Genomic DNA, 27,627 nt, shown 5'->3' with positions numbered 1-27,627 from the left:
TAGCGAGTTCATAATTGTGCGATGTCTGTCCGTCTGTCTATTACCACGATATCACGAATGGACTGATTACTATGTAATTTTGCAGGTGGATTCTTTACCCAATTTGTAGGCAATTTCAAAGTATGTCTAAGCAATGAATCAAAGAAAACAAACGATAGTTTTGTGAGTGCAATGGACGAAGTACAACTATACAGCTGAAAGTGGAAAAACCACGCGATTGGCAGAGCATGTGGTCAATCTCCAAAGCAGCTTTTCTGTAGCTAAACGTTGGCGTGATTAAACTAATGCTTTAATTGTTATGGAACAATTGTCTAATGGCCTTGAACTAGGCTCCTAACCACTAGAACCCTATTGGACTATGTGCAAAGACTAGAGTGCCATGCATCCTCTCGATCTCCATGTGCAGGATCAGGCCCTGTTGAGGCCAACTTTTGCAAGCAAAAGAGACTAGGTAGCTCACTCTTGAATTTTAGTAGAGGCCGTCACGTGGCTGCCCACACTGGAAAACAGAGCGAACTGTCTTGTTCCTCATGGCGCTATAGGGAGGAAGACGCATCTTAATCTGATATATCCAACTTCACAGATGGATTCAAAACAAAGGAACAGTAACAGAATACAATAGGAATATCCAGTAATAGTCACTGGTCCACTGCAAAATCACCTCTATGCTACTGCTTGAATGTGACCATTTACTAGAGCAGTATAACTCCCTTGAAATCGTGTGAACCAACGAACTGAAGTGCAAAGCATTAAGTTCAAATGAGAGAGTCCCTAACCGAACAGGGCGAAGAAATACTAGAGCCCCTCCTGCAAGTATCCTCAAGAGAATTGCCTCAGGTGACGTTGGGGGCGTCTAATCATGGAGGCAGTACACAAATCCAAAAACCAGATAACATCGTGTAAGTGTAAATTTAATTGGAACTAACGATTCCAGGGGAGGCATGCACGGACAATTTTGTATAACAAGGAAAGATATAATTGGTGCAATTCTCATTGTAAACTTTAGGGGCTTAGTTCAACGATGGACATCCTGTGTACGTTTTACGGTTGTAGTATGTTTGTAAATAGAACTGACGCATGGTGTGATTCCAGCTTTTCTACGCGAAAATGAGGTGTGGTGTGAACCAGACTTCTATAGTGAGTCAGTAAAATTTTCTCGAAATTTTGCTTTCCAATTAACCCCACCAAATACATGTTCCGTTGGCCGTCACGTAGTGGCCCTACAATTCTAACCTATCCCAATATGAGCTGCTAATAATTTTCTCATCTTTAATCGTGTACGGTAATTGTGAAATAAAATGGAAAATTGTGACGACGATGTGTTAAAAAGGCCGATTTGTTAATAATGGTGTTCTCTTAAGTTTAATTATGAATAAAACAATGTTTATTTTGTGGCATTCATGGCTGCAATCAATGACGAGTGGGGGAAACGGAATTAAGTTGTAAAGAATATTTTGTGTTCACCGTAAAAGGACTCCATTTCTGTGTATAAATGTGATTAATAATTGAAGAAAGTTTTCACAGGTACTTGTTGTTTCTATGTTTAATTTACAAACTCGCCAATACTGGAGAATTTCATTTTTTCTAAGTTATGGTTTTCATAACAATTACCCATTTCTTAAGTGTGTTTGTGCAATTATCGAATAATTGATAAATGAACAACACTCTCTTATTTATGTAAGTATTTGCTCTGACAATCGTTATTTTCCATCAGCCGGATGACACCATGAGCATGTTCGAAGCAGAGACTATCGAGCTACCCAAAATGGTTGAAGCTGTCGAAGAAAGTCCAAACGGCCGACAGAATGTTGATCAAACGCCGCCCGTGTCTTCACCACCTCCGGTGTCGCCGTTTGTCAAGTTTGAAATGTTCGAATTTGAGGTGCCGCCCGAAGCGCCCGTTTTTCACCCCACAGAAGAGGAGTTCAAAGACCCGCTCGCTTATATTAATAAAATACGACCGGTCGCTGAAAATACGGGAATATGCAAAATTAAACCTCCTTCGGTAAGTGTTTTTGTTTATTCACTTTTGTTTACACTGACATTTTGTTGGGCAAGTTTTTCATGGTTCAGTTAAGTATTTGCTTCGGTAGAAATTAACTGTCAAAGAGACTTAACGGTAACAAGAAAAGACTGGTCCTAAGATTTTGAGCCCAAACTTATTTATTTCTATTTATTTATTTATTGTCCCTGTCTTGTTATGGGCCCTCAACAGGCTTTTGCCCAATTATAGACTGACTAGTTCTAGAAATAAGGGGCTAAGTTCAATGTATTTAATCCTGTATAAAGAATATACAGATGCATTGAGATTAATCATCCTCAAATTTCTAGACATGATTGCTTATTGAGCAACTTTTGGAATAATTCTGTTGAGTTACATACAATTGTAATCCTACACTGGGATGATATCAGCATTTCATTTCCCATGGTTGTGGACAATACCTCCATTGTACCTTGTTGTAAGTTCATTTTAAATTTAATCCTCAGATTTTTGTAGAGCATTGGCATTGAGTAGCCTGATGATATCCAAAGACAGAATCTGCATTTTTAGCTGTATTTCTCACTGTGCCAATTTAACCAATCAGACTGAGTGGGATGGTTCCAGATCTCAGCACTTTGACCTCTTACAAGAATGCGTTTTTTTAAATAGGTTTCAATAATGGGTGAAAAGGAAAAAGACTAAGTTGATGGTTAAATGGGGGCCCTAATAAAACACATTGGAAATTTTTGAAAAATCTTCTGAATACACCTGCTATGGACACTTTATTTTGGAGAAACTAATGTCCGAATTTTTGTAGTTGTAGAAAGTACAGACTTTCTTTTTTCTTATGGGTGCCATATTGAATTTGTACCGGAATGAGATTTCATTTTTTGTCCTGTATCTCATTAGGATTAGTATACAGAGAGTTTGTAGCTGGTCAAACTGTCACTAGACAATTTTACGCAGAAGTAGGATCGTGTTTGTCCAGAGATCGTCGATTGGATTCTCTATCACGTTAATGCATCCAATCGCAGGTCATTAGTAATCAAGTTTTGGTTTTTGGATCACCATTTTTGGGATTTGACCTAAAGTTGACATTTTTTAAAGGGTAGCGAAAACAGGTAGCCTCTATTTTTAAAAATAGCTGAGATACACTGCAATCTCGACCAAAATATGACACACTTCGTATTACTTTTTTGATCTGCCACTAACAATTGCAGAGATATGCTATAAGTGTCAAAAGGGGGACACCCTGTACTTAAAATTGTGGCGCTATTCGATGTCGACTGCTTATTAATTACCTCATTGCTGTTTTCACTGTTTTTGTATGGCTTCATTGATGAGGTGGTGTATGGTGTCCATTATGGTTTGGACGGGGTCTGTCATTTTCTCTTTCTATTTGTGTTTTGTAGCCTTTGTCATTGTGATTACGTTCTTGTAGGATGACTTGTCCCTAGTGGCGGACACCCTTACTTTATTCTTCATGTTATCAGCCTGACATATTTAGTTTGTGTGCATAGAAGATTTATTTGTCCCACCAAATGTTGGGCTTTTAGCGATGCAGTAAGATCCTGTGTAAGTATTTAATTGACAAATTGCGCTAAATCTGAATGAACCAACAATTTACCAGATGCCCAGTGGTAAATCGGGAATATGTTTTTTAAGGTAACTTTGGTGCATTTCAATTGATCAGTACACTATGTTTTTCCTTACTAGAAGCATCTATCTATGGTTACAATTTCAAAGAAATATCTCCATAAATAAGAAAGTTGATTGCACATGCGCACATTAATTAGCAAGATTCTACTTGGCTCAGGTACCATTTTGAAGCATTCCTCTCCAGGAACCTGTGTCTTGAAGTATATGCAAGAGGTCTTCTCCCTCTTGATTTGACGTAAGAAAAATGTAACTTGGGGAAAACAGTATTCGGATACCTCCAAATGTAATAGGAATTTTTATAACAAATTATTTACATTAAAATGCTAATGCACCGAATTCGTAACACCCTGTATACCTAGGTGTTTCAGTTAAAATTGTACACTGGAGTTACTTTATTTTTGTTAATTACAGAATTGGCAACCGCCGTTTGCTGTCGACGTAGATAAACTTCGTTTCACACCCCGTATCCAAAGACTTAATGAATTGGAAGCCAAAACTAGAATAAAATTAAATTTTTTAGATCAAATTGCAAAGTTTTGGGAATTGCAGGGATCCTCCCTGCGAATTCCCATGATTGAAAAACGAGCGTTAGATTTATACACACTGCATCGATTAGTTAAAAAAGAAGGTAAAGTCGTTTTGTACCAACCAGATTGTGCTAATATTTGCCATTTCCATTAGGCGGATCGGATCACGTAACGAAAGAGAGGAAATGGTCGAAGATCGCCGCCTTGATGGGATACCCGACGGGCAAAGGAATTGGTACCATTTTAAAGTCGCACTTTGACAGGCTTTTATACCCGTACGATATTTTTCGGGATGGAAAGTCGGTTAAAATCGTAAGTGAATCTAGCTAAATGCGATCTCGTATGTGTATGTGCATTTTTTTAGAAAATGGAATCCGACCCACCTGAGTCAGTCAAATTGGAAAAAGACACAGATTACAAACCGCATGGTATTGTTGGCCGTATGACGGTCAAGCCCCCGTCGGATAAACATTTTCGACGTTCTAAACGATACGAAATGGAACCGGATAAAGAAGCAAAAACTGACTGTGCACCAGAGGTTGGTATTATTTTCATTTTGTTTATTTCTCTTGTCATTTTGTATTTACTTCTAACGCAAAATTACACACAACAAAATTTTTTCGGGAATGTGTGGGGGAGGGTTTCCCGATGCTGGTGTAATAAAGTCCCGAGCTAGTTCGGTGCTGCCGGCGGGAGGAGAGGGAGTTTTGCTGTTTTTTCCTTTTCCCTTTAAATCATTACCTGGTTTACGTTTGCACAATTTCGAAAATGTTGGGGTACATTTGATTTTTTTTACTGTTGTATTCACTCTGACGAACCCCAACACTAAGATACCATGCACACATAAATAAAAAACCACCCTCTAGACTCCTAATGAAAGAGCGAAGAGTTTATAAGTTGAATGTTCCATTGTACGATGCATTAAAGGAAGTTGTGTAGGTCTAGTGACATGCGATATTTACTGTTTTGAGTACCTACTATTATCACAGATAAAAACACACACTTTCAATGCTGACTTTCTCTGTTTAAATGCTTCTAAGATGTACATACGGGGCATGTCTAATTTACTCTGATACTTCATTGATTGACCTTGCCCAGTTCCATTAGATTTCAGTTTGTCAAATGCAGGAAAACACAGAGGTATTTATTTATTCATGTAAATTGCAACATAATGATCGTTTATTGATCCTTTTAATTAGTAAAGTCATTCTGTAATTGGGCGAAAGCCTGTTGAGGGTCCAGACCAAGAGGGACAATAAATAAATAAATAAACAGGCAGAGTTCAGCCCCTGCGATTTTTTAGTACTGGTAGCTCTACAGCACCAGAGTTATTTACGATTCGCTTTTAAGAATAAACTGTTGTCCTTTTGGCTCTCTGTTACACGCCTTTTTGTTTTACAAAGCCTTTAAAACCTATCGTCTACCAACTACAACAACAGGGCATCTCGTATGTTCTCTATTTTTTAATCTTTGGTACGAAAAGAGGAATGCACACAAAACGTCTCATATGCCTTGCAAATGTTTACCCCTTTAGGATTCCTCATAAACTGCGAGAAACTTGCACTAGTTCAACAATGCGGTTTGAACTTCTCTATGAGAAACCTAGCCTTAAAATCTTTGTTCCATTTGCGCGTTAGCTACTCTCAATGGTTTGCTTGTCTCGGTATACCCCCTACAAAAATATTAGAGAACAATATCTAACATTTAGATAATTAGAACGCGTTTGTCACATTCACATCAACTTCTACACTGGTGGAGCCAAACTATTATCGGTGTATCAATAGCTATTTTGGTAAGTATGAATTACATAGTATTCCTTTATTTCCTGAATGTATGGTTTTTTAAAATTATAATAATTTTTTTTTAAATTTATAAAATTATAAAATATAGGACTTGACAAAACTTGACGAATGACATACAGACAAACACTAATCGTTACTTGATTTTAAGGCTGGGATTGCCTGAAAAGAGAAGTACCCATAGTAAAGGACAAAGTTTTTTTCGTTAGACTGTCCTGGTACCTAATAATGAGTAGCGTAACTACAGCAGTTTTCTATACAAATATTTAAATCATTATACTCTCTTTAAGTGGGCCCCAAATAACGCAGAGGGAGCTTTAAACAAAATGCAATTTGATTTGCATAACCACACGACAAGAAGATACAAAACACAAACGCAAGGTCGTTCACGGCTCCTTACAGATTGCTAGGTTAACAAAATTATAATTAGCTCTCTACCGCAGATAACTTGAGGAGAATAATGAACCGAAGTAAAAATCGCGTAATTATTGGCATGGGGGACTTTCAAAATTAAGGTCGTAAAATTGGTTCACAAGTGGCGACAGGGGCTTTTTGTTTGGAAGGGCCCCTTAGCTTAGTAAAACTCTCGATTCCTTCACTTAACGGTAAAAAGGCGACATTTCTAAGAAAACACCTTTGGAAATTCAATTCTTTTTCATTGTTACCATTGAATAAAGAGGTTTTTATTCAATGTCATTACGAAGTGTGTTTGTTATATCAACGAGCCTAGTGCCTATTCAAATAACAGGTAACGAAGACTTTGTAACTAACGAAATGTTATTACAGTAGAGACGCGTTTTGACTTTTAGAACTTGGAAAAAGTTCAACCATATTTTCGTTTTTTTTTGTATTTTTTTCTGAAACGGTAGGGAAATTTCGAATTAGAACAAGCAAAAGCTTTTATGGAGAATGCATTTTTGTCAAAAAATATAGTAAAAGTTTTTCTTCTTGTAAAGTCAATCCGGGGACATACGGTATACCGATTTTTTAAAATTTTTTTAGCCGTTTATACCCATTTGTATCTCTCTTCCCCATGTCTTAAATTCGAGGGATGGTCTTTTGTAAATTAGTAATATACAGGCTGATTCAAATTCGAGGGCCACCATGGGTATCTTGGGAACTGTAAGAGATAGGATAGGTAGGTAGTTTAAATTTGGCAAAGTTGTGTACTTTGATGCTTAACAAAATGCAGTTTTGAAACTGAAAATTCTGACTACTTTCGGAGATATCCGGAAAAAAACTAAATTTTGAAAATCGTTTTTGTTTTTACTGAAGTTATTTACAAAGATATTTAATAATAAATGACACATTATTATGGCCACTTTTTTCCTTCTACAAGATGCTAATTTAAAATTTTAAATCCGACATTTTAACTATCATCAACTTTGTTTTTTTCTTATGGAAGTAATGTTTACTTTTTGTGTCATTTGATAGAGAATTTTTTTCTGATTTCAAAAATGTACACATCAATTTTTTTAATGTTTGTAAAATATGCCTAGAAAACTTTGTCTTAAGTAACGTACGTAGTAGTTTCTTGCGTTTTTACGAATTATTATTATAAATTTACGGTATTTTAATCTGCAATAAGCAAAGATAAAGAATAAGGGAGACGGTCAAACAAATCGCATTACAAATAAACACCCACACAAGGTCGCCGCTTGCCAGACATCAACAACCCTTTGTTCTAAAAATAACGTAAAATTTTGATATTTGTTGTAAAGGAATGTCACCTATCCTCATTTCTATTATTTATTTCATACAACGATAGGTAGAGGGTCCACCGTTTGCAATGAATAGGACAGGGAAACCAAATAAATATCGAAGCAAGGAGTTGACAAAATAAAAATACCAGGGAATGATTTTTTTTTGCTGTCAGCAAATCCTACTATTACACGATCTGGTCAACCTTGAAAGAGAATCGCTAAATGATTTAACATAGGCAACTTACATAGCCTGCTAGTTTTTTTTGCTCGTAAATTTTTGTCTTTTATTATCCCCATTACACAGTACTAGCCTAGTTAAAAAGTAAGAACGAGTCCATCGCAAGATATAAGCGCTTATTTCATATGTCTTTATCGTATTTTTTACTGATTTCATAAAACTCTTGGTGGCACCCTCTGTGAGAAAGAAGTTACACTGTTGACCGCGATATTAGTCACAGTTGCGTAGTTTATTTCCATTTCGCCAGTTTACATGCCCATTTTTCAGAACTTCATTCACCACTTTTATTATGAAAACTTTTGAGCTTCACATGAATTGCCAAAATATAGATAAGTATTCAGGCTACCGATCCCATACACTCGTATTGCTTAAAATGCTCCCTAATTTTTGCAATTAATTCCTAAAGTATGAACTCTTTTGACGCATGTTTTCTAGATTTTATAAACATATATTAATGGACAAAATATCAGTTTATATTGTATGGAAACTATGCTCTGTACATCTATCTACCTAATACATATTTTTCCGATCATACACCCCTTGCTTATGAAATGGTGAATGAAGTTCAGAGGCAATGCAGGCCCCATTGAATTACATGTGCATCACCAGTTGCCTATATTCTCTAAATCCAAAACTTAATCCGTGCGATTAGTTAACCAGGCTGATGTGAGTTCTGACAAGAAACACCGACCATAATAATAATAATAATAATAAATGTTATTGCTCAACATCCACACTAAACTTAAAAACGTCAATAACATAAAAAAGTATTCATTCATAACCGAAAGTTAATGACAAAATATAATTAAATTAAATCAAATCAATGACGAAGTTTCTACAACTATCAAAAACAACATCTGCAGTTTTTTACGATACAATATCCATAAGAACACAAAGAACCTACGGCTGATGCTCCCCAAAGGAAAAAACGTACCACATCAACGTCCTCAAACTTCTGGCAATTTTTAATGGCTCATTTGGCAAGGATCAATGTGGTAATTGAACTGATAACATCACAACTCTTTCCTACATCAAAATGGGTGGTATTCAATATCAATCACAAAACTGTACCCACAACCCGAACTCCCTCCTGATCGAAATCGCTCAGGACTTTTATTACACAATCATCAGGAGACCTTCAAGCACAGATTCCTCAAAAATTTCCCGGAATTGGGCTAGGAACATAATTTAAATAATTTCTTTAGTGTTCAGCGAAAATTACGAGTGATCTAATCCCGGCTGAAACCTCGGACAGTGAGCAAAATAAAGAATTAAAGCGGCTACAATTTTACGGCGCCGGTCCGAAGATGGCCGGTTTTAATAATCGCAAAAACGAAGTGAAGAAGAAACTGAAATCGTCGCTGTACGAATTTGATCCTGTGAGTAGCAAATGTTAATAGTTAGAAAGACACAAAATGCTTATTGCAGTTGGCTAAGTACATTTGTCATAATTGCGATAGAGGTGATGTGGAGGAGTGCATGTTGTTGTGCGATGGTTGCGATGACAGTTACCATACGTTCTGTTTGATGCCACCTTTAACGGAAATTCCCAAAGGCGATTGGCGTTGTCCTCAGTGTGTTGCGGTTGAGGTGTCCAAACCAACGGAGGCGTTTGGTTTTGAACAGGCTCAACGTGAGTACAGTCTGCAGCAGTTTGGCGAAATGGCCGATCAGTTTAAATCTGAATACTTTAATATGCCAGTTCATGTAAGTGGTTGTTGTTGTGTTGCGAGCTTGTCCGTAATCCCATTTGTAGCTTGTACCGACTGGTGTGGTCGAAAAGGAATTTTGGAGAATTGTGTCTTCCATTGATGAGGATGTGACTGTTGAATATGGGGCTGATTTACATACAATGGATCATGGATCTGGATTTCCCACTGCGACTTCGCTCAATTTGCATCCAGGCGATTTGGAGTACGCGTACTCTGGTTGGAATTTAAATAATTTGCCCGTCCTAGATGGGTCCGTCTTGGGGTACATCCATGCTGATATATCAGGAATGAAGGTGGGTACTATTAGACAAGGAACAGTTTTGTATGAACTTTGCCTTAGGTACCTTGGATGTATGTTGGTATGTGCTTTGCGACCTTTTGTTGGCATAATGAAGATCACTGGAGTTACTCTATAAACTACTTGCATTGGGGTGAACCAAAAACCTGGTACGGCGTTCCTGGAAGTAAGGCCCTTGCGTTTGAAGAGACCATGAAGCTTGCTGCTCCGGAGCTATTCCATTCTCAACCAGATCTCTTGCACCAACTAGTAACTATAATGAATCCAAATATTTTAATGAATGCTGGCGTGCCAGTGTTCAGAACTGATCAACGTGCAGGGGAGTTTGTCGTTACATTCCCAAGAGCGTACCATGCGGGATTCAATCAAGGGTAAAACCTCACCCTTTAACCTTCCAGACTGACGGATTTTTGCAGGTATAATTTCGCAGAAGCCGTCAATTTTGCGCCAGCCGATTGGTTGAAAATGGGCCGCGAATGTGTTCTACATTATTCACATTTGCGTCGCTTCTGCGTATTTTCCCACGACGAATTAGTGTGCAAAATGGCATGTGAACCTGACAAATTGAGTCCTCTAATATCGGCGACCACATACCAAGATATGCTTCAAATGGTAGATACGGAAAAGAAGCTTCGGAAAACACTCCTTGAATGGGTTTGTATTTTTTGATCCCTACATCCTCCATAATTATGTCAGTTTGAAATGATGAAAGCTGTCTTAGCCTTTTTCAGAAGGGATGTCTAAAATATTAATTTTTACCCAATTGTTAATAATTGCTACAAATCGATCTGTCAAAAATTAACTGTCTTGTAGTTATTGTGTACATCTCCATAAGCAACTATATTTCAAGAAGGAGCAACATTTTTTTATGTTTTAATGTCATGTAATCGTCACTAGGAGGCCAAAACTCCAAAATAGACAAGCGGTATTCTTTTATTATCCACCAATAATGTTATATATAGTGCTATAGGAAGTGGTTATTATTCACACGGTATAATTTTTAGTAATATTTTTTTACTACATGGCAGCAAAGAATACTTAATAATAGGAAGTACAACGGAATAGGTTTCGTTGAAATAGTTATCTGTTAAATGTGTTGCCTAACCACATGAAATATTATTAATTAATTAACCTCGATGACGATGCCTTGTAGGTTCCCATTTGCAATGTTGCCATATGCCATAACATCATGCATCTTTATTAATATTATTTTGCAAAGCGACCTTTGAACTCCTCGTTATTTTCATACATACCATTGATACATAATTTAATTTTGTATTCTTTGCTACATACCTAGGTAAATTTACTACTGTTATGATTTCGGCATTCGGTATGATTGTATTTCCTCTATGGAATTAACACAATGGAAAATCTAAATCACTCCCCACTTTACGAGAATACACGTTTTGAAGCACCCTGGAATCCGGATCAAACAAAATCTCGATGATGTCGATCTGTCTCTCTGTTGTGTTACTTTGCATAAAGCCAACTCCCAACTCATTTTAAAGTTTCCGCGGCGAAATTAATGAATCAATGAAGATTTTGCTCTACCAATGATCTGAACCCAAAGTGTTGTGGTACCTACTAGATTTGATGAATACAGCGCTTGCTATTTGAAGTAATGGGATGCTAGCGTTAACCATAGTCCCCCCGAATGCCAAGATTTTTTTGCAACATCCATAATGGGGATAAATGAACTCAAAGTGGCACTAGCTATAGAGATTCTTGCGCATTCTTTCTTTAACCAGACTTTCAAAATGGACCCCCAAATTCTTTTTGTGTAGCATGGTCGGGTAAATCAAAAAGTTGCACATTTCCATAATTATACAGGATGTTGCATTCGTAAAATACACAGTAAGCCATCGCGAAATTTTAATACTAAAAATTAATACAAAAATCCGATATAACTGATACCCAACCATCCTTGAAATTGTTTTTGGACTGTAACTTTTTGACCCGATGGTCTACGTAGCTGAAAAACAGTAGTTCTTATTTAAGAACATGTTACATGTGTTATGTGTACCATTTTTCAAAGCGATTGGACGTTTCTAAACAAGGATATCGTGTACACGGAGAGACAGACAGTAATACCAACCTGCGTAGCTCAGATGAGTTTTACGTTAGTAGCTCTAGCTCTGGCTACAAGGGTCCTGGGTTCGAATCCCAGGTACGGCATGGCTGTTTGTGATTGTATAGTGGGTTGAGTGGGGAGAATAGCTAATTAGCTAACACTCCGCCCACTATAAAATAAAGGCAATAAAAAAAAATAAAAAATAAAAAAAAATACAAATTATAAACGATCTGGAAGAAATAATTAATAATATAATTAGGGGATTGGCAGTATCAAATATTGATTGCATATGAATAATGGATTGAGGACAGATGTAAACAAAAAACAAGTACAAAGACGAGTTTATGTAAATAATGGGAGTAAGTATAGGACAGTAATATGATCATTAAAGAATTAAACAGGTGGCAGGTTATATTTTTTATTTATGATCGCACTGAAAGGTGATAACCGGGGAAGTGCGAGACAATTTATGTTGTTGTTAGTTTGATACGCATTGCTTTGAGTAACCAGACTCTTGCCCACACAGCTTTGAAATTATGGAGAGTATCTTTGGCAACACTGCCATGAATAATGTTACCGTTTTGCTGCAGGTACCTATAATCTCACCAACTTTAGGGTACATATTAGTTATTCAACTCAGTTACTAGAGGGCCAGGGTATCGCCCTCCCAGCGCTGAGTAAATTCAAACTATTTCACAATTTAATGACGCTGCATCTCTTATTATTAGTTACTCTTTGATGGCAGGTAGGTCTTAGTGTAAAGAAGAGAAGAGTGAGACAACCTTACAGAGAAAAGAAAGCAATATGCTTATCTCATTTTTATTATATAAGGATGGATTTTGAGCAGACGGGTGAATCTGTCACTCGCACATAGATTTCTCCTTTGAACCTTTTTCTTATACCCCACGATTAATTGTCGCTGGAGCCAACTTTGGGTCACCTGCAGGGACAGACAAGTGCTGGACACTCACAGAGAATGTGGTGAGCCGTCTCGTTGCCTGTATTGCATCATCAACATGGTAGTCAAAAATACACATGGATCATAAATGCATAAATAAGGATTTTAATCAATTTTAGGCAACGATGTGATGGATGCCACTTGCGTCTCCGTATCACAGTGACTCCCTCAGTGACCTCTGCACTGCGCAACCGCAAGCACGCTAGAATTTGAATTTGCTTCGAACTGTAAGGGTAAGGGGTAAAAATCTAAGAGTAAAAAATATACTTGTAGGGGTAAATAATAAACATAACCTCTGCCAACCTCAGAAGTGAATATTTTTAGTGTGCATTGTTTAGTAAATGTCTTTCCACATAACGTACAAATGAAGACATATCTGTGAATTAAAAATTAAATAACATGCAAACAGCTGAGCGGAACTAATTATTAGGTAAAATCTTTGCAATCAACAATATTCATTTTTAGTATGTGGAACCCATACCTCTTCTTTAACTTATTTGCGTTCTCGCTCATTATTACTTCGTGTTTGCGTACACCATAAATAAAAGAAGGTGTTTTATTTATGGCGTAACACTACACAGAATAATTTTTTTTAGTAGTCAGCAGGGAACGTGGTAATATAAAATTATAAACAAAACAATCGCTTGCACGTTGGCGCGTTAAGGCAAATTCAAATTCAAGCGCTTGCGTTTGCGCATTGCTGAGGGAGATATAACGAAAACCAGAAGTCGAAGTTTCCCAACAAAAATAATAATTTTGAAACTTTTTCCCCAAAAATGTTTTGGTCGCCAAAAATATACATGAATCATTTCTTGGTCATCAGGCAATAGAGTTTTGGTTTTAGCAAAAAAAAAATTGTTGCATAAATAACGATTTTGTTCGACTTTTGGCAAGAATACCAAATATAGTTTTTGATAGTCACACATATAGCGAAAACCCGACGTCGATACGAGGTCTATAGCGGGAAACGACGGACAGACTGACTGAAAAATGAGGCCATAAGCGCTTCACTTTTGTGGTTTGTGTTATTTTGATAACATACACCATACTATACAAAAATGAAGAAAATATAAACAAGAATTGGTATCAAAAAATTAACACTAAAATTAATATCCCTAAATTGCATCTACTACAATAACGATTATATGCAGGACACTTACCATTTTGATGATTCAGACCACTTCTATTACAGCTGCTGCTACCAGGTTTATATGTGTTGGATCCACCAGCGTTTGAGGCAGCGCGCTTTTCTGTTGTATCTACTTTCTTATTTCCTTCAATGCCAACATGACTCGTTACCCAAAGGAATGTGATTGACTTGTCCTTCCGCATGTTATGACACATAGTTCTGATGCTGTTCAACACGTTTTCGGAGATCTAACGCCATTAATAGAGCGTAATTCACCTTATGCGTATTCCCACCCCTTCCTTAGACTTGGAGCCATCTGTGTATCAGCATAAGGCTCCTTGCTCAAATTGTGGACTGTTTTTACAGACTTCCTTGTCCTGGATCATCACTTTAAAGGGCTTGTTGTGGCCTTTATTGGGCGAGTCATGTAGTCTGAAATCCTGGAAGGTTTTGCAGCTTTGTGGATTCCTCGCACCTCACTTAGGAGCATTCTAATTGCTCCTCTTGCTGCTTCCTTCTTCGCCACTAAGTAAAGAGGGAAGAAACCTCGCAAGACCATGAAAGCTGTGGCCGTAGTTCTTATTGCTCTAGTAATACTCACGACAAGCAGCCTGTTTAGTTGAGTCTGGGTTGCTTCCCATTCCGCTTTGGGCCACTATACCACCCCATAATAGGGTTAATTACAGTGGTGTATAGCCAGAAGGAGAAGTAGGGATTTAGTCCCCATTTCCTCCCTATAAGATTTTGACATAAATCATTGAGGCAAAGTTAGCTTTTGTCCATCATGACTTCTATTTGCATTCTGGGGGTATACTACAGCTCCTGCATGTCCAATCGTAGCTTCCGCAACATTCTTGCACTGTAGCGAACGCATACTGCATTATGTGACACAGAGTGGTTTCATGGTTGCCCTTCATGACAACTGCTAGGGCGTCTGCATACATTATGCAGTCAAAGCCTAGACTGGCTAGGAGGTTTACCAGTCCATCCATGATGTTAGTATACATTACTTGTATTCATTAAATTAATTGTAAACGGAAAAAAAAGCCCGAGTCATTTATAATTGCTGCGTGTGCCCGTGTATAATAATTTTACATTGAATGAACTTGGGCGTTGTAGGGAGTTCTCCGGAAGCGAGTCCGAATCTGTAACAAACAACATGCACGCCCCTAAACTGTGGTACCGTGGTTAACTAATTAATGCCTGAAGGGCCATTACTTGTGGCAGTAAGTCCAAGATCAAAAACATATGCACTAGGCGTCGCAATCAGAAGGGTAGCGGCTGAAAACATCAATACAACTTCACTGTTCAGGCCAGTTCCTCATACATGGTAGGAATTGCGGTAAATTACTGAGCAAGTTACGTTAACAATTACAATTCAAAAAATTATCCCTTTTAAGAGGTAGTTGGGTATCATTATAACGTAAAAGAATACTATTATTGTTAGACAGTTTTTGTTATTTAACCCTAGAGAGGTTGCGCACGGACTGGCAGTAAGAAATTTTCCATAACCACTCGGCCATTTCAGCTGGTTGATGAAAGTGGAGAACAGTACCTCTCAGAAACGTCAGAACTAGGTCCGAAAATATTGTAACACAGTTTTCAGTTCCGAAACGTATGTTTGTTTAGAGCATGCTAAACCGGCTTTATGATTCAGTGGTAGAGCATTGGGCTATAAATCCGGAGGTCGGGTGTTCGAACCTGGATTGAGGTGAATTTTTCATCTGTGGCGGAGATGGAAATTACCTTAGACCAGTTCCGAGCATTCTTCCGGCTACTCCGAATTAGGTTTTCTTGCAGTTTTCCTAATTTTTAAGGTAAATAAATACCAGAGTAGTATAGAACAACTTAAGACCTTCTGCAGAGACACCTCTAAAAAGAATTATGCGGGTCACTCTGTAATTACAATTGGGCGGCAAGCCTGTTGAGGGTCCAGAACAAGAGAGGGATGGTAAATAAAAATAAATAAATTTGTACTGTGACTGTTGAGATAAGGTTTTTGAGTACTTTCTTAGTTTTAAGGTTTGAATGTATTTGCAAATTTCTTCACTTTCCTTTTACTAGAAAACAACTGAAAATAAAATGATACTATTGAAAACGGTTTTCAGTGCATTTTTTAACAATAAACCCACATAAATCGCTCTAGGAGGGCTTTACTTTAAAACGCGGACTCGTGGTTTGGCGCAAAGCCCGATGTTGCAATGTTTGGCGCGACCTCTATAGGGTAAAATGGTGAGTTATAGAAGCGTTTTAAATAATTTCCAAATGGTTACATTTCGTTAAAAGTTAGGGTACTATTTCATTCCCGTTTATTTATTTACAATGATTATTACGATACTTAGTAATGCTCCATGAGTAATTATTTGTTACAAATTTCAGGGGGTGACCAGTGCAGAACGAGAGGCTTTTGAGTTACTTCCAGATGACGAACGTCAGTGCGAGATTTGCAAAACGACATGCTTCCTGTCAGCTATAACTTGTAGCTGCAACTCCGATACGCTTGTTTGTCTTCGCCACTACGCCTCTTTATGCAATTGTCCTCCAGCTAATCACACTTTGCGTTACCGTTACACACTGGACGAACTACCTCGAATGCTGCAGAAGCTGAAGATAAAAGCCGAAGCTTTTGATGTGTGGCTAAGTAAAGTAAAAGATTCTTTGGATCCTGCCGTACCGTCAACTTTAACATTGTCCGAGTTACGAGGTCTCTTAACAGAAGCTGAAGAAAAGAAATTTCCGAAATGTGACCTGCTTACAACATTGTCCAATGCCATAGATGATGCCGAGAAATGTGCGAGTGTGATCCGCCAGTTGGACTCATCTATGGCACGAACTCGTACCCGTAATTGTAGTGACAGAAAATATCATTTAGATTTCGAAGAGTTAGAATTGTTTATTGGCGAAATTGAAAGCTTAGCTTGCATCTTGGATGAATCGAAAATTGTTCGCGAACTTTTAAACGAATCGAAAAAATTTGAAGAAACCGGTCAGCAGTTACTATCTCTTCCATTGAAAGAATGCGCGATATCGGCTTTAGAAAAGTGTTTGGAGCACGGGGACACAATTTGCATCGAGTTACCATCTTTGGGGGCCGTTCGTTCGAGACTGAATCAGGTGAAGTGGCTAAAAGAGGTGGAGACTGTGCGGGACACCAAGATGGAGTCTGTAACTTTGGAAGATATTACTCAGTTGATAGAATCGAGCGAGTCTGTCAAACCTCATGCAAGTATAGATAGCGAGTTGGCCGCTTTAAAAACACTCCTCCAACAAGGTGAGAAATGGAATTTACGGGCAAATGCTTTACTCAGCAATCCACCGACGCAAAATGTCGTCGGCGAAATTGAAAGTTTACTCTCAGAAGCGGAAGATATAGAGCTGCACTTGCCGAACGAGTCTTTTCTTAAAGAAATTAAAACGAACATCAAACAGTGGCTGAAGAACTTAGAGGAAATTAATGCGGCAGAATATTACCCTTATATTAATAACTTGGAGGAGTTATACAATAGAGGGCAACTTATTCCGATACCTTTACCCGATCTTGTCGACCTCGAACATTACATCGTGGCAGCTTACGAATGGAAGGACAAAACCAGTCGAACATTCTTAAAGAAGACGACCGCGTTATCGCTGATGGATGTATTGTGCCCTAGATCTCCGTCGATGATGTCGCCGGTTAAAAATCGAAAAAAGGCAGTGGAGGAGCCGCAATTTGTGATCACAAGTGATATGGAACCTACGGATATCGTGAATAAGTTTAAGGACGCCGAAGAGGTCGAATTGGAAGGGTTTAAGAGTTTGCGACTTTTGAATTCTGCGAAGCAGTGTGTGCCCGGCGATGATGCTAAGTTCTGTCTCTGTCAACGCAGTGCCTTCGGCTTAATGATGAGATGCGAATTATGCAGGGACTGGTTTCATTCCAGTTGCGTAGTGTTACCAAAAATTGCTAATATTAAGTTTAACGGAAGCTTCAACGATATCGCTTTGCGTATGGGTTTTAAAGACTGTAAATTTTTGTGCCCAATGTGTTACCGAACGAAACGTCCCCGATTAGAAACAATTCTCACCTTGTTAGTGTCGTTACAAAAGTTATCCGTCCGAATTCCAGAAGGCGAAGCCTTACAATGTTTAACAGAACGTGCTATGACGTGGCAGGATCGGGTGAAGCAATTACTGCAAGAGCACGAATTTGAAACTGCCATCGCAAAACTCTCCCTCGCCACTCAAAAATCATCTGAGAACGCAGCTCGACAGAAATCCGAGAAAATTTCGACGGAACTAAAGAAAAATCTCGACATACAGCCATCTATTCAAGAATTAGGAAACGCCAGTGGACTTAACTCTACCGATAGTTTAGATAATAATGATAATGCGTCGACGTCCGCATCATCTCTTACTCTTATTGATGATGCGATCGACGAACACGCGTACTCGCTACATTTCCCAAATCCGTTCTGTAATAATGATACTACAGTGCAATTCTCCAATGAAGCCAAACAGCAATTAGAAGACTTATTAATGGAAGGAGATGTTTTAGAAATTTCTTTAGATGAAACGCTTCATTTATGGAAACTTCTCCAAGCATCACGAGATCCAAATAAGGAACCGGTTTTGATCGATTTCGATGTAAGTTTTAAGATTGGTGTTGTCGTAGAGTAAACAACGTTTAGAGATACCGCGCTGTGTAAATTTTTGTCGGCTAGGGACTATCCTTGAATATAGATGGCCATTGAAAGAATCAAGTGTCTCCCTCTTAATTCCAGAGTGGTGTATTATTTTCCATCTAGGATTCAAACCTTCGCAATTAAAAGCTCGCGAGTACCAAGCTTTTTATGATATAGTTATGTAACCGTATACATGTCCTACGTCCCACGCATACCTATAAATTGCGCAGCCAGCAAAATGGTTTTTATTTTCATAACTTGCGTCTACATTGTGACTGGATATTATTATAACATCTGCGCGTCAAGAATTAAAAAAAAAGGGTTATATTATTGAATGAAGACAATGTTTAAATACCTACCTACATAATTGGGGGCTATAAATATTTATTAATTGGAGACATAAAACCCAGATATTTGCAATATTCGGCAAAATTGCCTTTAATCGGGGTATATTGGCGTTTTGTTTTGCTTAATAACCTACTGTACTTTCCTATATTTTGATTTGATTGCCAGAGAATTTGACCTCATCCGGTAATCTACGCTAAATCTTTTAATTTGCACGGTTGCACAATAAACAATAATTAAAATGCGATGTCTCTTCCGTATCATGTTTCGTGATACTTGGGAGCATTTGTGGATATGGGTATCTAAGAAACTATCGACCTATTATATTTAATAGTTTCCGGTTTTCCCAAAATTTTCGAAAAATGCATGGTTACGCGACTTGTTAGCTGCTTTGAGAAATTTGATCTTCTCTATCCATCGCATCATTGCTTTATCAAAAGAAAATCTATGGTTAGCGGTCTATTCAACTCTTTTGAGTCTATTTTGATATGTCCAAGGTTCAACCACCACCTACTAAACCTAATACGGAATTACCTACTGGAAATGTCCATCACTGGATCACATTGTAATTTGTTCTCGATCGAGTGACGTAAAAATCCAATGTGACATAAGAAAGTTGATGTGATTTAGTCGAAACCCACAAGTCATGAAAATTTTAAGTTAGCACCATTAGAAAGCTCAGAAAAAATTACTAAGGGTTTTGTTAATAGTTATTTGTTCGTATGTTTGAAAATAAATGAACGCCAGCGCATTTTCTAAACCTTTTTCGGTTTTTGACCATAAGTTTGTTATTTGTAAAGCTACAAGAAACTCCGAAAGGGAAAATTAATCAGCATAAAATTCTGCATTCTGCGACTGTGATTTATTGTAATATGGATGTAAATGATTAGAAATTGGGGACCGGAAAAATAATTTTTCCGCGGGTGAAATCCCGAGGGTGGAAAGTGGTACTTGGCAATTTGTGGCAATACTATTAATTTTAGGCGAAAATGTTCAATGTAACAGTTATAGGGAATAAAAAAATGAACAACTTTTCTATCTGCGCTATTTTCACATTACCTCTAATTTTCGCAGAAAAACCGTTTTTTGTTCTTATTTTTGCGAAAAAAAGTCGTAAAGGTTTGAAAAAGGAAACAGCTTGTTTTATTACAAAAAAGGAGAAAATTGTTTTGGGACCGTAAAGTTGAACCGTTTCCGAGATCTCACAATTTCTGAAAATTCACATATTTTTCAAGGGGATGAAAAATCTATTTTTTTTCATCGCACAGAGGTGCGGGGAGTAGTAAAATTTTAGGAAAGACTTATATTTTAATAAACAAAAATAAAAAATATTATTCCTATAGAAAAACTTCTAGAAAATCGCCAAAAACTGGAAAAACAGATTTAAGATGTGCACGATTTTTGACATGATCAATCAACGTTTTGGATGTTAATAAAGATTTTTTCGAAATCTATCTTCTTGCTTCTCTTTAATGTTTGCTAAAATATTGTCTTTTGTTTCCTTATGCTCAATGTTTTAGTAAAACATCTTTAGTATTTCCTTTTTTCTGCATTTTTACCGCAATAAAAGCAATTCGAAGTAAAATCGCTTCCTGAACCATTTGTTTTTGTTCACTTACTCTTCTTCCTGGCTATGTTTTACAGCTGATGCAATTGCGTTGGGTTTGTTGATAAACTTGCAAAATTCGCAATAAGAACGTCAGTTTTACCGGCCAAAGCAATAAATGATTTGAGATATAAAACCTGGAATAAATTTCATGATAGATTTTTCATCTCCTTGAAAAAGAGGTGGTTTTTTGTGAGATCTCGGAAACGGTTCAACTTTACGGTCCCAAAAATATCTCCTTTTTATAATAAAACAAGCCATGTTTCACCCGCGGAAAAATTTAGGTGTTTTAATTATTTTTCCCCAATTTATAATCATTTTACCTGCCTGAAAAACCCGATTTTGCCTCGTAACTAATTTTATTTTAAAATAAATAATTTTAGCAGCTAGCTTTTTAGCCTGGACCACGGTGGTATAAGGTGGTCTATACCTTTGATTATATACTACTGGATAGCGCATTCACTTAAAATGTATGTTCCAAAAAAAGAGATAGACTTATGTTTGTACCAAATCATTATGCGCATGCTTACGGTATAAACTTCGCGCGGGAATAAACGGACTGTTGAAATCGTTACATCTATTTTCGGAGTAAACATTTACCTTCACGTTAATTGCATATTATGAACTATTCTCTTTACAAAGATAAAAACTACGTAGAATTACCACGATTAATTAAAGGTAGAGCCCAAATAACGTATAAAGCAAAGAATCAGCTGTTGTTATACGGACAACGCCATTAGTTTCCGGTTTATTAACGCCTGGCATGCGCAATTCGAATTGGTGCTAACTTCTTCTTTTATCTCATTTCTTTTCACTGAAAAATTATAGCTATCTGGGTTGCACGAACACGGGTTGTACTCTTCTATCATTAAGAATGCGCTATCCAGTAGTATATAATTAAAGGTCTATACCACCGTGGCCTGGACTAATATGGAAATAAATGAAATGAGACATTTTATAACAGAACGATTTAAAAAATGTTTGTTACGCATAATTAACGAAGTAAATATGACTGTTTGGTAATTGGTAACGTTCCCATTTGTATTCTGTGTCAAGACGAATCCAACGATATACCAATGACCGTAGCAATATGTTCATACCTCTATGAATCGAGTAGGTAACTCTTAACAAATTGCAAGTTTTATTTCCTTTACAATTGAAAGTTTTTTCTCTCAACTTTTTAACATTTTTTAAGGTGTTCGGTATTCTTCTGGATATAATCCAACTTAATAATATCTTTATGATAGTTAATTTTTAGATAAACAGAATGAAATCAGCTGGTAGGTACCTCCTTGTGAATGAACTTACTCATACTATAAATATGTAGCGGTTTCGAATTACTACCTACACTGGAGTACAGTTACAGTTGCAACTTTCATGAATGATGACGTAATTTCATTTAAAGCTCAGCTTTGAAATATCTTAAGCTCTTTTATAGGCTCCTATAGACGGATATAACAGATTCGAATACAGCAACCAGCATTTGTCACTAGATAGCAGCATTGCATGGCTAAATTGTTATAAACCAACAATCTCTAAACGTTATTTACTCTATGGTGTTGTATATTTTTAGCGGGTAGGCTCAGTTGAGATCATTTGAAGCAGTATTTGTTTTGACATGGGGCAGGTTTATAAATCCACCTTCAAAATTGCTTTTCCGACCTTGTAAATTTGACCATACAAATCTCACAATTGCCTGATTATTTAGGATCGGTTCCCACTGCCATGATTGGCGTTAAATATTGTATACTGCACTTAATGCTCCAGTTAAGAATTTATTTTGTGCTGCTAACTTTAGAATAAACTTGACAGAACACTGCACCAAAGGTAAGTAAAGGAAAAAAAAAGAGGAATAGAAACTTATACAAAACATTTTTAGGATGTTATATATGCCATTTATTATTATTTTACAGTGTTACACATTTCTCAAGCTATATGACAATCAATGTTATTTGCGAGCCTATTGCAAACTTTAAGACATTAAAAAGTTTGCAAGGATTGTAAATATTGTTTATAATATTCATACGGTTTTTATTGACATGTGAGAGCAGTACATTTTAGTTCGTCGACATGGACACCAGGTGGCCATACATTGTAGTTGTGCCTATTCACGTATTGGGCGAATGCAATACCTACATTTGTGCATGGGTGGGGACTTTATCAGTTCATACATCGTGACCTTCTTCTGGTGTTTAGATTTTCCTATTTGCTAAATTTGCCTTTAAACTTTAAAGTGTTTTTTTTGGATTTGTTTTTAGAATTTTTCTATAGTCCTAGGTGTTTTTTTTATTATAAATGAACACTGAATAAGAAGTTATGACCATTCCTTACTGCCAACCGTAAAGTGTAAATGGAATAGAATAGAATATATTTGCCATGAATCATAGTTACAATAGTATACAACTATTTAATTATATAGAGATATTTCAGAGGACAGCTTCTCCTTAAAACTAAAAATGACACAAGTATAAAATACAAAATATGTTTTTGGAGTTATAATCATAACAAAATGAATATAAATAAAACTTCCACTCCGAACAACTTGCTCCACAATATTCGAAAGAAACTTATTTTTTCTTTTTTCACTGCTAATTTCCAATGGAAGTTTATTGAAGAAGGTTACAAAGGTATAGGAGTAAAATCGTTTAAAAGCTTCAGATGTAGGTTTTGGAATTACTGCACGATTTAAATATCTTAACCTAGCTGAATACACCAGAGAGGATTGGCCACCTTTTAAATAAAAAATATGTAGAACTTTGAAGATGTAATGCTTTCTGAATGGAAGCACTTTCAGAATTTTAAAGAAGCTCACCTCTCCTAACGCGAAAAATCTGTCTTACCTGTCAATAGGATGGACTGTAGTAGTATAGGCCAGTGTTTCTCAACAGGGGCCACGAACGAAACACAGAATATTGGTAGGTCACTGAAACTTTTCAGTGGGCCACGAAAACTCATTTTTACAATATCTTACTGAAATATTAAAATTAAATAAATTTATCAAAAATGGTCATTACAAAAATTATACCACAATAACCATTTATCTTTGTTCGTGTTTAAATTTAAATGTTTATAAATGGCAAACGCACAATGCAATTGATTCTAACACCCTTCTACCGCCTACCAGGATTATTTTTCTATAGACGTTAGTTTTTCCACAACTTTCAAAGACGCATTTTAAAAAAATATTTCAGCGTGAAAATGGTTTCTTAATAACTAAAAATCAACTCAAATTAATTTTTATCTAATTCTAAAGTGTTCAAAATATTGAAATGTCACATTTAATGATCTATATTTTATACATTATTGTGCAGTCTGAAAAAGGCATAAATAAGTTTAAAAACACGTATAAAGCTACCTATTGAAATTTCAAAAATGTCAGACCCCTCCGGTCAACGCGGAGGGGGCCACTGAGAAATAATATTCACAAGTAGGCCACCAGTAAAAAAAGGTTGAGAAACACTGATATAGGTCCCACCCCAGCAGGGCAACTTGTACTGGCTTACTTTCCACAATCGCAAAATAAACTGTTCGCAAGACAGGCAGTGAACTGTTCAAATTATCGCCCAATCAGACTATTATGTCTCGCGATTAAGATATTCGAACGGATTCTTGACGCTCGCTTTCAATCGATCGCTAAACCAGTACCCTATGAACTCATATGGCATGCACTTCGATCTCTTGGTGTCCCAGAAGAGTATATACGATGGATCAAACTACTTTATAAAAATGTAAAGAGCATTGTTCACTGTCTGGCCGGCACCTCACCACCATTCACAATCAACGTTGGCGTACACCAAGGCTCCGCCCTTTCGCCGCTTCGTTTCATTCTGATTATGGATTCTGTAGCTGCGGATATCCAACTGCCGCGTCCCTGTCTTCCTCGCCTGTGAAGACCGCGCGGAACTGCAACAACAAATCCAGCAGTAGAAAACACAATTAGTGGAGGGCAAAGACTGAATATATGGAGTGCAGGGCGCAGAACAATGGAACTATCTCCATCGATAGGGATAGCCCGAAGAAGGTTAACAAATTGAAATACCTCTGCTCCACTATCAGCAGTGACGGCGACATCTACGACGTTCAAGCCAGGACCAACGCTGCATGGACGAGGTGGCGCCATCTGTGATCGGCGAATAAAAGTGGAACATATAGGTGAAAGTCTACAAGATTATGGTCTGGTCGGTTGCTCTCTACGGATTTGAGCGTTGACCTGCATTGGCGAAACACAAGCGCGCACTTCACTTAACGGAAATGCGCATGCTTGGATGAATTTGGGCCTGACAAATCTCGATCACTTGGGAGTGGCGCCAATTGATGAGAAGATGCGTTAGGCGCGACTTTGATAGTACGGCCATGTGACGAGCACTTCGTTGTCAACACAGTGATGCGTCTCAACCTACTTGAACATCACCCCCGCGGTAGACCAAGGAAATGATGGATGGACCAGCTTGGCAGTTGGCGCTGCACTCAAAGATGCAATGAATCGGAGAAGATCGAGGCAGCTGTGTAGAAGAGCGGACCCTGCAATTGTGCGGGAATAACGCCAGGAAAAGAAGAAGCAGACCTAACAACTAATGCAATTATTTTGGATTGGTTGCGAGGTTACGATTAAAACTGTTCAATCACAACCACGCTTCATAAAGTAACCACCCTGTTTGAATTTACACTTTTTCAGGGTTTCAGGATCAGGGGGCAGAGGCAGTAGACACCGTATTTTAAATTGGTCGTCACATTTTTTTATGCCTTCCCTCCTTTTTTTTTAGTACTTATGAGTACTGCAAGCACAGGGCAACGGGGATGCGCGTAGTTTCTTTTTGGTAAGCGGCCCTGGTACCCACTCCTTGTAAAATTGACTGTAGGCAATCGTCTCTTTTTCAGACCTAGGCGCAATCTTTTGCTCTGTCCTTTCAGCGGACCCAATATCTGTAAACCTTACCCTGGTAGTCGCGAAGTTATCAGGGAGGCCTTGCGACAAACAGGAAGTGCTTGAGACACAATGTCCAGTTCTTTAGCCGATTCCTCAGTTAAAAATGCAACTCAACACTAAGACTTTGTTGGGAATTCTGTGAGGGACAGAATTTTCCTCCATACGAAGGCAAAGTAGTAAAAATAGTATCCTAAACGCTGCTGGGGGGATCTCTAGGCCTAGATGGGTATTCCAGACCAAATAAAAACCTCAAGACCCGCATGGAAACAACCCTGTTTAAATTTGCCCTTATTTGATGAAATTAAGTATTACTTAACCAAGACCCACAGGGTGCGACAACTTGTTTTTGACCCACAAAAAACCACACCCACGAGCGAACAGTCACCAAGTCCTTGGTTCCAGCATTTAACAAAAAGTCAAAGATATAGATGACGGTTTTTACAATATTTCAGAATTTGTTACTAATTGTTCGTGTTGGTCCTAATCATATTATGTGTGTTATTCATATTTTGAATCGATAATAAATATTGTTACCATTTTTAATAACAATTATATTTACTAAAACAAATTTGTTATGTACGTTCAGGGTTAAATAATGGTACTTGCAGGTAATGTTTGGTTTTTGTAATGTGAGTAAATCATTAGTGTAAATAGCTGGAGATTTATACTCCATCCCTTCTTTTGTTCTATGGTGCAGTATTCTGGTGAATTGCTTTAAAAGTTAGCAGTGCAGGGTGTAACTTGGAAAATAAATGTTTAGATTATTGTTCTGGTAGTTTGGGGGACGATTTGAATGTAATTATTAAATTCGCTTGCCAAACTCTAACAAGTACTGTTTTACAGGCTCTAAATAAGAATTTGGACACAAAAAAAGGTCGTAAAAGGAATTCTGACGAGACGGAGCTTAAGAAGATAAAACAATTGAAAACCGAAACCGAAAAAAGACAAACCAAAAGGAAGCCCAAAGATAATGCTAAGAGAAGAAACGAAGGAAGTGGCCGCAAAGGTAGATCTCGGCGTACTCAATGCAGTTCAGACGAAGAGGATATCGACGAGAAGTGTGCCGCAACGAGTTGCCTTCTGCCGACAGGTCAGGAAGTTGATTGGGTGCAATGCGACGGCGGTTGCGAGCTGTGGTTCCATATGGCCTGCGTGGGGTTGTCCGCGCAGGAAATTAATGAGGACGAGGATTATATTTGTATCAGTTGCTCGCAGAGTAATTCCGCGTATGGCAGTTTGCAGCAGTCGCCAGAAACCGAAACGTTGGATACGCCCCACTCGCCCGATATAGCACAACTAACGACGCAAAGGGAGGGTATAGCGAAATCTATAATTTGCTACAAAATTTAAAACCTAAAGTTTTGTTTTCCTATTGGCATGTTGGCAAGTATTTTAGATTGTAGACTGTATAAACACTTAACGTAATTGATTTGTGATAACTTTAGGTTTAATGGTATAATGCAAATTTTTAGGTATTTAAAGTTTCGAGTGATTATATGTATGTTTAGTATTAGTTTTACAGAGTTCCATTATTTGTTTTATTCGCTTTTTGTTTTTGTGTTTATTTTACATTATTTACTGTTTTACACCTAGCGTATCATAAGAATTAGTTTAATTTTTCAGAATTTATTAATTCATGTTACAAATTAGTACAAAGCATGTTTGATTACACCTATTTTACATTGCATCACTTTAAATGTCCATTTCAGAGTGGGCCCAAATTTTTTTTGTATCCATGACATTTTTTGTTTGTTTATTAAATGAACCTTATTTTTATTTTATCATTTTATCTTTTAATTTTGACAAACCGGATGGGTGTACCAAATAATGCTTTGAGATTGTTTAATATTTATACATATATCGTGAATGTAGGTATTTATTTTAATTCTTCATATTTTAATAGTTCTTGTATATGTTTGAGCTGTAAATATCGATTCCATGTGGTGAAAGTTTTGTAACACCACATCATATTCATTTCATTGATCTAAAGTAACAGTACAAAACTAATCTTGT

The 27,627-nt window shown here is 37.3% G+C and overlaps 1 protein-coding gene across 2 annotated transcripts; it reads left to right on the top strand.

Annotated features, from left to right (window-relative positions):
- The first annotated feature begins 1,189 nt into the window (after positions 1 to 1,189).
- On the top strand, positions 1,190 to 27,627 carry LOC116165310 (lysine-specific demethylase lid). Of its 2 annotated transcripts, none has more exons than XM_031479625.1 (12): positions 1,190 to 1,524; positions 1,715 to 2,005; positions 4,052 to 4,268; positions 4,322 to 4,479; positions 4,532 to 4,705; positions 9,113 to 9,286; positions 9,345 to 9,614; positions 9,664 to 9,912; positions 9,960 to 10,288; positions 10,334 to 10,571; positions 16,455 to 18,698; positions 26,458 to 27,627. In XM_031479625.1, exons 2-12 carry the CDS (start codon positions 1,727 to 1,729, stop codon positions 26,962 to 26,964), a joined length of 4,839 nt encoding a protein of 1,612 aa, XP_031335485.1. In that variant the 5' UTR covers positions 1,190 to 1,524; positions 1,715 to 1,726; the 3' UTR covers positions 26,965 to 27,627. The 2 variants fall into 2 exon arrangements, with proteins under 2 accessions (XP_031335485.1, XP_031335484.1); XM_031479624.1 differs by having other exon boundaries at positions 1,191 to 1,524; positions 9,336 to 9,614.

This window comes from Photinus pyralis, unplaced genomic scaffold (genome assembly GCF_008802855.1).
Source record: "Photinus pyralis isolate 1611_PpyrPB1 unplaced genomic scaffold, Ppyr1.3 Ppyr1.4_LG3a, whole genome shotgun sequence".
Taxonomy (NCBI): Eukaryota; Metazoa; Arthropoda; class Insecta; order Coleoptera; family Lampyridae; genus Photinus; species Photinus pyralis.
This window is presented reverse-complemented; position numbering and strand designations above follow the sequence as displayed.

Bases quoted from the DNA above. Each gene is read 5' to 3' on its own strand.
- LOC116165310 (XM_031479624.1), top strand. From the start codon at position 1,727: ATGAGCATGTTCGAAGCAGAGACTATCGAGCTACCCAAAATGGTTGAA. The intron at 4,269-4,321 runs GTAAAGTCGTTT...CATTTCCATTAG, and splicing joins TCGATTAGTTAAAAAAGAAG to GCGGATCGGATCACGTAACG. The intron at 18,699-26,457 runs GTAAGTTTTAAG...ACTGTTTTACAG, and splicing joins CGGTTTTGATCGATTTCGAT to GCTCTAAATAAGAATTTGGA.